Below are 14,534 nucleotides of genomic sequence, written 5' to 3' on the forward strand. Positions count from 1 at the left end.
CGCAATTTTGGGCACAGTTGCAGTGCTCGCCACAAGGAATTTGTGTGTTCACATTGTGGGTAATGTGCCAAAGCATGATGGTTATGTGACTGAAGGGGAAAGAAATACCCCAGGAACTCAGAGGTGTCATGTGGGTTATTAGGGTCAGCTAACCCAGTACAGCTCAAAATGCAGGGAGGCAAACCTCCCTCCTTAAAATAGCACTTGTTATCTTGGGAAGCAAGAGAAGGTATAAGGCAAATAATTGAGGATTTTCTCCCTTGTGAGTCTCCCTGTAATACTCCTGTCTTGCTGATTAAAAAAAAAATCTAAATCAAGCTCAGATGGAAGATCAGTTTATAGATTTGTCCAGGAGTCTAGTTCCTGATACTTCAACAACTATAAACATGATACTGGCTAATGGAAAATGTTTTGCAGTAATTGATTTGTGCCCAGCATAATTGTGCATCGAGTATAATTTTGTTTACACCTGTGAAGGAAAACAGTAAAAGTAGACTGGATTTCCTCAAGGGTTTTGCAGGATTGTCAACTTTATTTTTAAAAATCCTAGACAGATTTAGAGGAGAGTTAACCAATAACTTTGTATTAATTCAGAGTGTGGATGATGTGCTAATGGCAAGTACAAATAGGGAAAATTGGAAAACACATGTAATGCCAGTTGCTTTGTCAGCTAAAGGCTATCAAATCTCCCCAACCAAATTACAATTCTGTAAAGAAAAGGGAGGGTATTTGGGAGATTGTTCTTTGTCAGGAAAGGGCAGGGAGGTACCACATTACTGAACAAGACCTCTCCAAGATATGTCTAAACCTGCAACTTAGGAATAGAGAAAAGTTGTCTTCTCTATCCCACCCTCAATCATTAGGGAAAGTAGAAAGAATTAATTGAAACATTAAAGACAACAAAGATTTGTGCAGAGACTTTAATGACCACATGTATTCCTGTTGCTTTAATGCACATGAGGTGTAAAGGCCAAATAAATTGAGACTGGACCAGCAAAAGTGTTCTGTGGCTGGAATATTCATATTACAAGCACAATCTTGGCTGCAAAAGCATTCCAGTTTGTTGCCTTTTTTTATTGACTTGTATTATTGCAGAGACCCTGAGATCCAAATGTTTGATAAATACACACAGATCTCCTTACCTCTAAGGAGATAAAAAGAAATATCTATGCAGAAGGGTTCTAGAGGAAAGAACCAGGGGTGAGCATCAGCTGGATCTGTGGGCCCAGGGCTTGCTCTCAGAGCATGGTCAGACATTCATTTCATTGTGTAAGTGGCTCCATGCCTGCACTTTCAGAAAATCTTACTCATTTCACAATATCAGGGTATGCAAAAATTTAATCTAGTCTTAAGAGGCCTAAATTTTTTGCTGTTTTGGCCCCAGCCAGACTACCTTGTTAAAGAGTGTCATGACCAAGGACTTTTCAATCTGCCTTTTAAGTCCTACTTGGCATGCTGAAGCTGCATTTCCAGCTTTGATCCTATAAAACTCTATTTTTCAGCCTCTTTCAGTTTGTGGCTCTCCTAAATTTTTTTTCAGTGCTGTTCTGGTGCCTTTACAACAAATTTCAGTCTGCTGTCAAGACAGCCATTATCCCAAATGTCTGCATTTTCTGAGCACTTCTAGTAAGTAATACAAAGTTAAATGACCCGGGGGTTTTGGTTGTTTTTTTTTTTTGTAATCAAAGAATATTCTCTACTGCTTAAAGGAAACTTTTAAAAGCTCTTGAATGGTTTAATTTGCTGCAGGTATCAGTGTCTGCAGTTTCTTGTGTGTGGTAGCAAAGCTTTAGGAAAAAGCACAAAGTGTGTTTTTTGCTGCTTTTTCAAGTCTTCTGACTGTCACTTTAGGTTATTCATGCGCTGGAGTGTGACAGATAGGGAATCCCTGTCACAACCACCTGCAGTCTTGTGGTTGTAAAGCTGTTCTGGTGGCTTTTGTCCCCATTCTGCACTGTATTTGAAGATTTTTTTTTTTTTAATGAGCCTGGCATTAACCTTCTCCTAACCACAGCAGATTTAACACTCAGACTGTTCAGTGAATCCTGCAGAGAATTTTAACCTGTGACATCTCTTTGCCTTTGTAAACAATGCTTATATTGTTGGTTTGAAGGTGGCAACATTAGTGAAATTTCCCAAGTTCATCTTCCAAATTGGGGTTTAGCAAAGTCTGCTTTCCTCTCCAAATGAGGCAAGGAGGAAGAGGAGTGTGCTCCTGCAGCTGAGTGTTGCTCATGTAGTGACAGGATTGAACCCATGTGTCTGAATGGCTCTGCAATAATCAACCATTTGGTTTGGGTTTTTTCTTTCTTTTTTTTTTCAAGCAAATGCAAAGCATTTCACCCTGCACACAGCTAAATATAAATTGTGTCATTTCCAGCAGTTTTTCCATATACGGGCTCTTCTTTTTCACTTGTCATCGTGGGGCAGGCTGGGAGAGCCATGTCAGAGGAGCTGTAAGTGTTTGTAGGATGTTGGACATTCCTTCCTTCTCTTAGCAAGAGAAGGATGAAAATATCCATGGGTGCTCTGCAGAAGAGAGTCCATTCCTATTGCCCCTGACTCTTGCGAGTGCTGCACTGTGCCTTCCCCAGAGGTACCACAGGATGGAGAAAACCACATGCACCTCATCCATAATTAGGTCTGGAGCCTTTCTGTTCTCAGCACATTTCTGCAATGTCCCTTTTCTCAATTTGTGGGTTTCTTTAAAAGTCCCTGTCATGGAGACATCCTCTGTAGTTGAGGTTCTGGCATTAGCATTTGCTTTGGTTTTTGCTTGCTATCTCTATTGCTATGATCAAGAAAGATCTTGAGGTTAAGCATAACTGTCTGGCTAGTTTAATGTACCAAAGGAAGAGTTTGTATGAATATGAGCATTTATCAGTCTCTGGGTTCCTGCTGCCCCACACAGAATCATTTCTCAGGTGTGTGCCCCGTTCCTGCCTTGGATGGATGGACAGAAGGGCCACTGCAGCTGTGCACTGCTGGAGCTGCAGGCCTATTTTCTGTTTGCATGTGTTGAGCTTCTGCATTTAGCTCTGCTGGCTACCTCTGAGTGGATCTGGGCCTGTGTGTTTCCCCAGTGAGCACTGACACACATTAATGGCAGTAAAAATAGGTGTGCTGCCTATGCTTACCAGCCTGTGCAAAGGGAGATGTGCAGAGTTGATATCTACAGATTTCTCCATAATATTTCATGGGTTATTTCCTGCTTTACTTGCTAGCTCAGGTTTTCCTATCTCCCATGCTCCATCAAGGCCTCATGCCATCTATGGAATGAATCTCCATCCCCCTTTTGTGAAGCCTTCAGTGTGAAGGGGCAGAATGACCCTGTAAGCTTGCAGCTCCACCAAGTAAAAAAGGTTTTAGTTCACCTTCTAACTACAAATTCTTGGGTTTTTTATTTGGTCCACCTTCCCTCCCCCCTTTTTCTACTTGTGGTTTCTGTTAAACCTTACAAAGTGTTTTTTGTCTGCAGTTATCACACAAAACTCTGTCTTTATACAAAAAGGGGAACTGAGTTCTCTGCCTTGCCAAGGGTGCTGCGAGATCACTCATTAGCCAATGCTAGAAATTAATGCCAGATCTCATCTAACAGTTTCATTATGAGTGAAATTTGAGAGTGTTGCTCTTAAAAGAGGTTGCTGATTGATGACAACACAGATTGTGTGTGCGCTGTCATCTTTATCCTGGCTGCGATTCCTTTTGGGGTTTTTTTTTAGCTAGTGAGGATGTGAGGGACAGAAGAAGCCTAATGGGACTTCATATACTGTGTGATGTATGGAGCACTTGCAGTCAGGAATATTGGACTCATAAATGTACTCATTTGCCCTGGAGTCACCGAGGGGGAGACGAAATGCAGGACACCGCAATGTCACAGCCGTGCAGAGTCACTTCTGTGACAACAGAGCGGCACCAGAAGGGCCGTATTTTTACTGGATTTTACTGCAAACGGGCCCTGCTCTCGTTGGCTGGAAGAGAAGGTGAACTTTTGCTGGATTAGTCCCCTTTTTCACCTTGTTTTGCTGAGATTCTGAGATTTTGGGGTGCTGTTCGGGAGTGACCCTGCGCGTGCTGTCTGTTCTGTCTCGTGTCTCCACCACAGCCCTGCAACCCTCAGCTCCACCAGCTTGCCCTTCAAGCATGAAGGTGAAATGAAGATGAATGTGCACATCCGAGGCAGATGGTTAGCCCCAGTCTTGCAGTGGTATTTGAGAGAGATTTTCTTCATGTTATTTCAGCAGCACAGAAGGAAATGAAAGTGTTTCTTACTGCAAATACTTTTTTCTCTCTCCCTTCCTCTGCGCTGCTGTGTCTGAAGACTCACTTCACTGCTTTTCTCAGAGAAGTCTATTTCTGTCTCATCTTAGATCAATTTAGGCCTGTCCTATGCACATATGATAAAGACAGCATATTGCTGTGATAGTCTTGAACCAAATTTGTAAGTTTAGGACACTGGGAGCAGGAGGTGAGGCGCAGTTGTCATTGGTAAAGAAGTCAGAGTGGCCAAACCAGCGGCTGAAATGTGGAATTTTTCAAGCATAGCCAGATTGTTTGAAGAATAGTGCAGACCACAATGCAAGGGTTTTACCCACTTCTCAGAAATGTGTGTGTACACGTGAACCCACTGTGTGGAGCTTCCTTAGGGGGTTGTGCCTATATCTGTGTCCAGAGAAACAAAAATATAATGTTCCCAGCTGCATCCTGAACCCAGCTCTTGTAGTTATTCCCCAGCACATCTGCTAAGCATCTGAAAGCATCCAGATATTGGCTCTAATGCTATACCAGTGTACTTCCTCCAGTGAGTGAGACAGTTCCTGCTGTCCCTGTGTTGTTTGTGTAACCCATCATGGCACTTGGTGCAATGCCCGGTGTGCTTTAAGCCATCTCAAAAAGTGCCAAGGGTCTAGCCCTACCTGGCTCTCCAGATGACTGGTTCACAGAGCTTCTTCAGGATTGGCTTTTCAGCCTCATCTCTGAGATTTGCACTCCAAGTAGAGCTGGGGTGGCTTCTGGGCTACATTCAGTTTAGTTTTTCAATGCAACTTAATTTCCCATAAGCTTTACTCTGCCTGGGGTGGCTGTATGGAGCCTTTCCTGCCTGGCAGGTACCACTCAGTCACTAAAAGAGCCTGGCAAAGTTCACTTTGGCAATACAGCCTTTGGGAACAGAGGGAGAGCCTTGTCCCACACCTCCTTCCTGCTGGTGAGATGTCAAGGAGTGATCATTTTTAGTATTGCAGAAAATCAGCTGGTTTTAATGTGCAGTGCTTTATCTGACTGGACTTTCTTCTTCCTGGGTGGGGATGCTGTACTTCGATAAACTAGGAAAGGATGAAAGAAATAGGTATTTCTCCTTTGCCTGCTCCATTAGCATCTTCCTAAATGGGGTGAGCTGACCAGGAGATATTTTTAACTCCCCTCACCTCTCAGCCCTATTCTCACACTCACAGCTACCTTTGAGCTGCGGGACTTTGCAGAGCACATTGTGGCTTGCATTGGCTCAGCCCGAGTTCAGTCACCCAAAACCTTGCAGGTCTATTTTGAAACATCATTCAATCTGTCCACTATGGAGTTTCTTTTCTTTTTTTTTTTTTTTCCCCACTCTTGCTTCTGACATCATTTCCCGAGCACTAAATTCACCGAGCTCTGTAGCCAGATCGTCTCCTCAGCATATGATGCAAGGAGCTCTTTGAGATGGATTTCAGCTCTCCTTTGACTCTGCTCTGCTTGCTGGTGATAATAACTGTTACTCAAGGTACGTAGGATTTTTCTTTATTGGGGTTGGCACAGGTTTGCCTAGATGAGCAGACACCCTAATTTTACTCCAAGATCTTTTAAGGACGCTACCAGGTTTGGGGTGACATCAAATAGTGTAACTGCTAATGCATGAAAGGAGAGGTCAGACCAAAGCAAGACAGATTGTTTTTTGAGTAAAGTAACAATAACTAATAATATTGTACTTTCTGACTGTCCTGTGTCTGGAGAAGCTTTTCAGTGGGCAATGTAATGTCCTTGTATGCAGAGTGCTGGCTGGAGAGCGACATGGTCCAGCTCCCAACGCTCGGTGTGACCTTGGGTTAGTCCCCAGGCTGCTGCCACTTACCCACCTCTGATTTACACACAGCAACTTAATAACGTGCAAGACCTGCTCGAGTTAAAACTCTGACCTTACTCTTTGGGTGAAAGCAGCCAGGCACCTGCAGCTGTTGTTTCTGCTACCCTCTGTGAAAGGTCCATGCGCTGGGTGCCCTGAGGACCTGTCTTTGCTCAGTTTCTCATCTCTGATGGGGGCTGGAAGATGGTCATCTTAAATTTAGGGAGAGAAAACACCAGATCCTCAGCCTTTTGCTTCCCTGTTGTGCATGGTGTTCACACCATTCCTGTGCTGTTGAGGTGGGGGAAGTTGGACCTTATAGAAATCCTCCGATTTTCAATCACTGGTGATCCAACTTGTCCCTAAGGTTGGGTCTGTCCCTCTTATGTCTCACCTGGGTGTTTTCCTTCCTGGGAGGCAGCCAGGAGGGGATGGATGGACATGGCAAGCTTGCTCTCCTTTCAGGCTCTGCCATCTGGACTGGTGCGCTCAGCGGCGACTCAGCAGTCTTTTCTTTGGAAATCCAAAGCCTGCAGAACTTCTCCAGCATGAGCAAGGAGGATAAGAAATGCTCTACAACTGTCCTAAATGATACCTTGTTGGCCAAGTGTGGCACTTCTGCCAGTAGATGGCTGAACTTAGAGAACGGCTCCCTGGTGCTGAGGAGTGTGGAGAAAGACGATGAAGGAAAATACGGATTTGTTTTTCAGAACACTGCCAGAAATTTTACACTGGAAGTGTTTGGTAAGTGGCCTTCTTAGCAACAAAAAGCTTTTTAACTTGTTAGAAGCCTGATGCCTTGAAATTTTTCCAGAGACACTGCTTGAGCTTGCAGGAGCTATAGGTGCCCCTGGGAGCCGTGCCAGTCTCCCTCCTGTCCCTTGCAGCCTCAGAATTCCTGCTCCCTTTTGTGTGCCTGCTCATCCACCCACAGGCAGCAAAGACAGAAACAAAGTCACTTCTGTACAGGATCCAGCTCATTGCTTGGGTTAATATGGAGAAGGCTTAGGAGGGTTTGTTCTGCTGCTGAACAGTGCTCCAGGCAGACAGAGAGCATTGCTCTGGTCCTCATCACTGCTGTTCCTTTTGCAGGGCTTTCACTTACACAGGCTTCCAAGATAAATGGAAGCGCACGAAACTGTAATGAAAATGTCTGAGCAAACTGGTCTCAGTGAAGACAAATGAGCCCTTACACCTTTTGGGCGCAAACAGGCGGAACTGCTGTGCACAGTAGGTCAAAGATGTGACTCCTTGGTGTGAGGAACAGGAGCTTAGACTGGAACTAGTCAAAGACTGCAGAAGCGTCTTGGCTTTAACCTCCATTTCAGTGGATTTACTTTGGGAACATTTGCCTCCTCCTTCTGTTCTGTTGCCACCCTAAGGCAGGGAAAAACTTTCACTGCCAGCATGTTCCTGGAGGCAGGGAATTTTAACTGAAGATGATGTCCTTGCACAAGAAAGTGGTTTCTGAGCTTATTTCCATGGATACATGTTCTCAGTGTTACTTCTGCTGTCCCAAAACCATACCAGTTCTCTATCTAGCTTGTATGTGCAAAGTGGCAAGTGTAGGAAATACGTTTGCTCCTTGTAGTAGACTGAAAGAGAGAAATTCAGGGAAATGTAGTAAGAGTAATGATTAATTCATTTATTTTAAAATGTTCTAGTCTGGGAATTGTATCTAACTGCAGGTGTCTTGTGTTCGTGTCCATGTTGGCCATGATTTGCACCAGTTCCTCTCTAAAATGGAAGAAGGGGAAGAGTGACAGCAAAATACAAACCTCTGGTGGAGGGGAGGGCTGAGTCTCCTCCAAAGCTACAATTATCTGCTGATCACAGAGGAAGGCTCTGGCTGGCACATGCTTTGGATGTTTCCACCATTCTCTCAGACCAGGGGCTTTTATTTTATTTTTTTAATGTCAGTTAGGAAAATGACAATATGCCAGATTTTGGTGGCATCCCCATAACAGGGATCAGGAGTCACTAGCAGGGTTGGGGTGGGCACTGTTAAGCATTTCAGGGCAGAGTGCAGGGGCATGCAAGAGTCTGGTTACTTGTTTCTGTGCTCCCTTCATACAGTACATGTGGTGTTACTGGGATTGCTGGGAATGGAAGCTTCTCTTTGGCTCGTGATCACTGCTGAGTCCTCGCCTCACCTTTCTCTTTCCTCCCTGTTCCCCTTGCCCCGTGCTGTGTGTGACCAGAGCCGACCATTGGTATCCAGTGCTTCCCTGATGGAACTGCGGAGCTGTCCTGCAACGTGGCCAGCAACGAGATCCTGGTCTTCAGGTGGCTCCTCAATGGCACCCACCTGAAAGCCGAGGGGGCTTGCATCAAGGATGCTGGGAAGAAGGTTCACCTGGGCAAAACTGAGCCTGGGGAGTTTGTGTGTGAGATTTTGAAGGGGAACAGCGTCACGAGGACCAGGCCCATTACGCTGTCTTGCAGCTACGGTGAGTAATGGCATCCCCAGAAAATCTTCCTTTTGGTCTCTTGCAGCAGCCAACTTGAGGGGTTGTTGGTGTCCTCAAAATAACAAATTCTTCTGTCCTCCTCTGGCATTTCCCTTCCAGAGTTACCAAATCCTGCCTTTAGCAAGCGACCCTTTGATTTCCTTCTCCCTCCTGTGCTTTGGACTGACACAGCCTACAACCACAGATGGGATAAGTTTGTTGAGGAGGTCCTTTTACCCAGCTTTGCAGCAAGGATGGATCTCCATCTGTCTCTTTTCCTACTTTTTGGTGATGCAGATTTGCACCTCCTGTGCACCAATCCTCTATGCTTTTAGAAACACAGGCTGCTTCTGATGCGCATCCACGACCCAGATGCCTTCCAGTTTCTGTGCATCCCCATAAAAATCCTTCCACTGGTTCAGCCCTGTTGCTTCTGGACTCATTTGAGGTGTTTTGCCTCATCTCTTTTCCCTTTATCTAGGCCAGAAGCACAAAAGATTTTCTGATCTATACAAATGTCTTTCCATCAGAAGTGGGTAAAGACACAAGCCATTTACTCATGGAATGTAGGGTTTTTTTTTCCCCTCCATATCCTTGCTCAGACATCTAAGTCTGAGAGGAGGCTGAGACTTTATCCATTTGCAAGCTATTCATAAATACTGAGTATTCTGCTTGAATAAGACCAGAGTTTAATGAGACAGGAAATCTGGATCCTTGGGTATAATTTAATTTACACCTTCAGTAGTGAAGGTTCTTCTACTCTCTGGCAGCAAAGATGGTTATCAAAGCTACAGGCATAACTTATCCATAAGTTTTTTGACAAATTTTGCTGTAATTAATTTAATCACAAATTATTTTTGTGGGTTATTATTTGCTCCAGGCAAAGGGCTGAATTTAGTTTTTCCCCTGTAGGTATATGATCTATGTAAAAACATCCATTTGGGCAACCTGTTGGCTGGTGAAATTAATTTTGAATAACCAAAAAAGTTTGGCAGAAATGCCATAAACTTACCAGGCAACACAGGGATCTGAACACATGGGATTCAGAAGTTAAGAAGTCAACATATAAAAAAGACTTTTATTGATTAATTACTTGTTTGTTGCTTATTTTTAACACAATATTTTATCACAAAAAAAACCTTATTAACAAGTGGCAAATTTTTAGGAAAAAGATTCAGGAAAAAAATTTCCAACTTGTGTTTTTACTTTTCACAATATTCTCTAAGCGTTCATCAACTAAAATAATTAGGGAAATTATTTTTGAGTTGCTGAAAGTTTTTAATTTTGAATATTTTTTTTTAAACTTGGTAATTGTTCTTAAAAAGACTGGAACAAGCACTCTGAAAATACCACGAGCACCTGTGTGCATTTGTTTTTACTGTCCCAGTGAGTAGGTGGAGTATGATGGTGTGCAGTATATCCTGGAACATTTAAAATTCTTCCTAGTCTCTGGAGAAATGGAGCAATTAGTGCTTTTGAGGGCTTGAAATAAGCTCCAAATGAGCCTCTTGGTTGCTGCTGTGCTGTGCAGGCATGTGTGCTGCTGAAAAGCAGTTAAATTATTCAGAAAGGGATGGCGCAGGCTTACCTAAGGAATTTTAAGGAATTTATGTTAAAGTGGAGTTGTGTGGGGTTTTTTTTTTTTGGATATGGCAAGAGGAGTTTTCCTAGAGGCTGCCCCAATCTGGAGGAGATGATGTCAGTGAAGGAGCGAGCCTGGATGGGTCTCTCCGTGCCCTGCACCAGCTGCCTGCTCAGCAGCAGTGAACCTGCGGGTCTGCCCCGTCACAGCAACCCTGAGCAAGGGCTGCTGAGCTGGGAAATCATCACCAGGGACTTGCGCTGCCCTTCTGCCCAGCCATCTGCAGCCCTCGCTCCTGCTGCGTGTTCTGCTCTCTGGGCTGGGCAGGGGAGCAGGATGGAATCCTTCCCTGAGCAGCAGCAGAGCCAGGGAAGGGTTTTATCCTACAGCTCTGGCTCGAGTGGCCACAGTCCTGGTGCCTGAGGCAGTGCAGGCTCTGATGACACTTGCTCTGGGGTTGGTGCAGTCTTTACATGAGTGTCCTAAGCAGATTCTCTGATGCCAGCTCTGAGGGCAGTCTCTGCAGCTTTTCCTTGAGCAGGAGGTACAGTGGAAGCAGGTGATCCCCCAGCCAGGGAATAATGTGCTCTGACTCTGATTCAGAAGGATGAACAATTGCTTTATTAAAACTATACTATATTACATTAGTAATTACATATTACATATTAATACTATAACTATACTAAAGGGTAGTAAACTACACTACTGAAAAAACCCATGACTGTCTGAGACAGCCAGGACACAGCTTTGAGTGATTGGCTAATCACTCAAAACAACTTTCACCGGTGTCCAATTAACCAAATCACTTTTGGTAAACAATCTGCACAACGCATTCTACATGTGCAAAGACGGGAGCAGTGAACAGAGATAAGAATTGTTTTTTCTTTTTCTCTCTGTACTTCTCACTGCCTTCCCAGGAAAAATCCTTGGGAAGTTGTGCCTGCTGCTTTCTGTGAAGAGAGCTGTGGCCACAAGGAAGTGCTTCCTTGGGTCTCCCTCCCTTGTTGAAGTGTAGTGTCTTTGAAACCACCACCTTTTCTGTTAAATTTGATTAAAACTTACAGGTTACCTTAGATGTCAGTGGTCAGAGCAGGCAGAAGTGAGTGCACACAGCTTGGGCACACAGGCCTCTTCTTCTAATGAAAAATTCCACGCCATAACTAGATGATGAGACATAAATCACAAAGTGCCACAGCTCACAGTGCCAGCTGCCCTGATCCAAACTAAAGCCACAGCGGTGCCAACAAGCTCTAATCTGGCTGCAGGGTTTCTCCCACTGGGAGAAAGGAGTTTGTCCACCATGGTACTAACAATGCTGCGTCCTTCCTGCAGACCTGCTGCGGTACCCGGGGTTCATTTACATCCTGGCAGGCTGTGCAGCGGGTGTGCTTATCCTGCTGGTGGCTTTGCCTGCAGCCATATGTTGCTGCATGAAGAAGAGGAGACACAAGTTCATCCCAGTGCCTTCAGGTGAGTGGGGAATGCTGTGACCCCCCTCGCTGTGGATTTTGGAGAGGACTGTGTTTGTGCAGTGGACAAGCAGCCACCTGGTCTCAGCTGGGTGGCTGCTTGTCCTCCAGCCTGTCCTCCTTTGACCTGCTGGAGCAGAAGTTCTGCTTGCTGACAGGCAGCCTCTAGGGCCAGCAGGGTCTTGAATTAAACCTCACTTTTCCTTTATTCCCCTCACACTTGTGCCCTCACCCTGTGCTCCTGGCCAGAAGAAAAACCGACAGCAAAATCTCTCCTATGGGCAATAAAATGGAACCTCATTCAGGTGTGATCCCAAAATGGTTTCTGATGGCAGTCCTGTGTCAGCACCAGTCCCTGGGAGCAATCTGCCCATGCAGATCACCTCAAGCAGTCTGGCCAGGCTGGTCCCTGGCAGGCTGGCAGTGCCCACCCTCCGTTCTCGGCATCTGCGCGCTCCGGGAGCGGAGCCAGCACCACCTCGGGAGGGGACACAAACACGTCCTGGGGTCTGGCCTCACAGCAGCCCTGCCAGGGCTGGGGGTTGGGGGCTCCTCCTTCAAATCTCTGGCTTGGTTTCACAGAGGAGGAGAAGGATGACGGGCTAACAATGTCAGTGGTGTCCGGGGAGGGCACGAAGAGCTCCCTCAATGGAGACCGCGTGGAGGCTCAGGCTGCCCAGAGTGACCGTCCTGCCAAGCCTGGTGAGTCCAGAGACCTGTCTGAGGTCACACACCTTGTTTAGGAGGGACACAGTGCTTGTGTGCGGCTGCTGGGGGTGGAGGTGACAGTAGAGAGGGGCCTGGGACATGCCAGCACAGGGAAGGTGCTGCACCTTCTGCAGGAGCGCCAGCAGGGCGTTTTTCAGCACCTTACTCATGGCAGAGGCAGGCATCCCACAGAGGGTGCTGCCAGCAGGCTGCATGCTGTCTGTTCCACTATCTCCTGTGCTAAAACATATATCTCAGAAACAGCAATCCCCCCTCCCCGCCAAATCCCAAATCTCAGCAGTTTTCCTGCAATTTTCTCACCTTTCTCATCAGTAACATTCTATAAAAATTGGTGCTGTTTTTTAAGCAGTCATCTTCAGGACAGCAGGAGCCAATATGCTGAGCTGTAAACACAGCTAAATCCTATCAAAGCCAGAGGCTTGTGTATTTTCTTAAATTGAGGCTAGAATGGGGGAATATGGTCACATTTTAAATTTTTCAAAGAAATCAAGCATAAACCCCCACAGCTTTAGCACAATATGGTTAAGAGAGTGCAGGGATAAAAGCCCTCCAGAAATGTCCTGTTCTGTAAGTGCTTGATATTCATACTCCATTTTTTGCATTATGTTTCCTTCAGTTTTGCTTCCCAAACACAAGTGCTGGCAACGCCTTGCCTAGTAATGCATCATCATCAGCTGAAATAGGTTTATCAGAGACATCATGAGCTGGAGCAGCTTTACACAGGTCATAGCCTGGTCTCAGCACTGCTGTCTCCATTTCTGGTGTCCTTCACTGTACCATGCACAGCCTCCTGTAGCTCTGCTGTGCTTTAAATCTAACCTTGGATGCTCTTTGCTCTGCTTTCAAAATATTATATGCTACTTATGAACACAGAGCAAGAAGGAGAAAAAAAGGCCTTTCAGCTCATTGTTTAATATTAATATACTTCAAATGTAGAGCTTTTAATAAAAATTCAAATATTATAAGTTTAACTAACAAGTAGTCTATGTTTAATTTTTTTTACAATTAAGTAAAAAGCAGAGATGCATGTGGAAAGTAGGCAAGAGCACTTATAAACCATTTCTCCCTTTTCCAGATGCTGCCCAGATTGGTCAAGGTGTTGAGCCCCAGCCAGTGGCAGAAGAAAACTTACCGGTGCAGGTAGAAGCTGAGGAAATGCCAGATGCTGAGGTCCTAGTTGATATGGAAAGCCAGGAAGATGCCTCAGACTGTTTCCCAGATCCAACTGATGACTGATCTGACATGCTTGCTGCTCCACCCTGAAGCCTGTGACACTTGTCCTTTGCATCCCATAGTCTCTCTGTGTCTGGAAAATTTTAGCAGGGGAAAGAAGTGAGGTGTCAGACCTTCTGACCTCATTTTAAACAAAAAAAAGAAAATCCAGAGAAAAGCACACACGTGGCTTCAAGGCCTGACAGGTTCACCAACAAACCAAAGGGGCAGCTCTTTGATGCTTTGCCTGACAACAGAGCTGCAGCTAAACTGAGGAGCCCAGGGGACAGCCTGGGATGAGAGGGCTCCTCCTGCTCCCTGCCCACCCCATGCCTTGCCTGCCTTTGCTGGCCAGGGCCAGGCACTACAGGCAGCTTGAGGTGCTTGCCAGAAATTTCCTGAGAAAGCCTCTTCCCAGGAGACTTCAGGGCAGCTCTTTCCCAGGCCCTGCCAAGGAAACTCAAAGGAGGTCTCAGCTGGGTACCTGCTGTCCTGGGTGCTCACCTGAGTCGCTCCTCTGAGCTCCAGATCTGGCCCTCACCTCTTGCTGCCTGGAGCAGGAGCACTGAAATTTGCAGGGCTTGAAATTTGGCATTTGCAGATGCTGTGTGCAGAGCTGGGCTGGTGCTGGCTTTGCTCCCCTCTTGGTGCCCCAAATGGCAGAGGGTACAGGTCACCTTTCCCCAGAACCCGACTGCTTGGGCTGCCCCCGAGCTGTCACTCGCTTGCTTGCCTGCAGCAGGAGGGGGCTTGGGGCTGCAGTTTTGGCAGAAACCTTGATTTTAAGGCTGAGATTGTTTGTTTATCAATGCAAGCATTAGTGCCTTTAGTTGTAATAGTTTAGCTACTGCAAGCTGATGAAGCTGGCCATCTGCCTGTGCACGTAGGCTTGTTTGGGGCTGTGTTCTTTGCACAGACAGCAGCAATTTATAGGCTCTCTTAGGTAAGTCTTGCTGCTAGGCTTGTTCTGTTCTGCTCAGGGGAGCTGTGCCTGT

The 14,534-nt window shown here is 45.7% G+C and overlaps 1 protein-coding gene across 1 annotated transcript; it reads left to right on the top strand.

The window, feature by feature from the left end:
- The first annotated feature begins 5,697 nt into the window (after positions 1-5,697).
- Positions 5,698-13,563, top strand: LOC102036029. Its single transcript, XM_005422360.1, has 7 exons — positions 5,698-5,758; positions 6,563-6,841; positions 8,299-8,547; positions 8,772-8,774; positions 11,462-11,599; positions 12,181-12,300; positions 13,403-13,563. The coding sequence occupies exons 1-7, from the start codon at positions 5,698-5,700 to the stop codon at positions 13,561-13,563; spliced, it is 1,011 nt and encodes a 336-aa protein (XP_005422417.1).
- Positions 13,564-14,534: the final 971 nt, after the last annotated feature.

This window comes from Geospiza fortis, unplaced genomic scaffold (genome assembly GCF_000277835.1).
Source record: "Geospiza fortis unplaced genomic scaffold, GeoFor_1.0 scaffold72, whole genome shotgun sequence".
In the NCBI taxonomy this organism is placed as follows: domain Eukaryota; kingdom Metazoa; phylum Chordata; class Aves; order Passeriformes; family Thraupidae; genus Geospiza; species Geospiza fortis.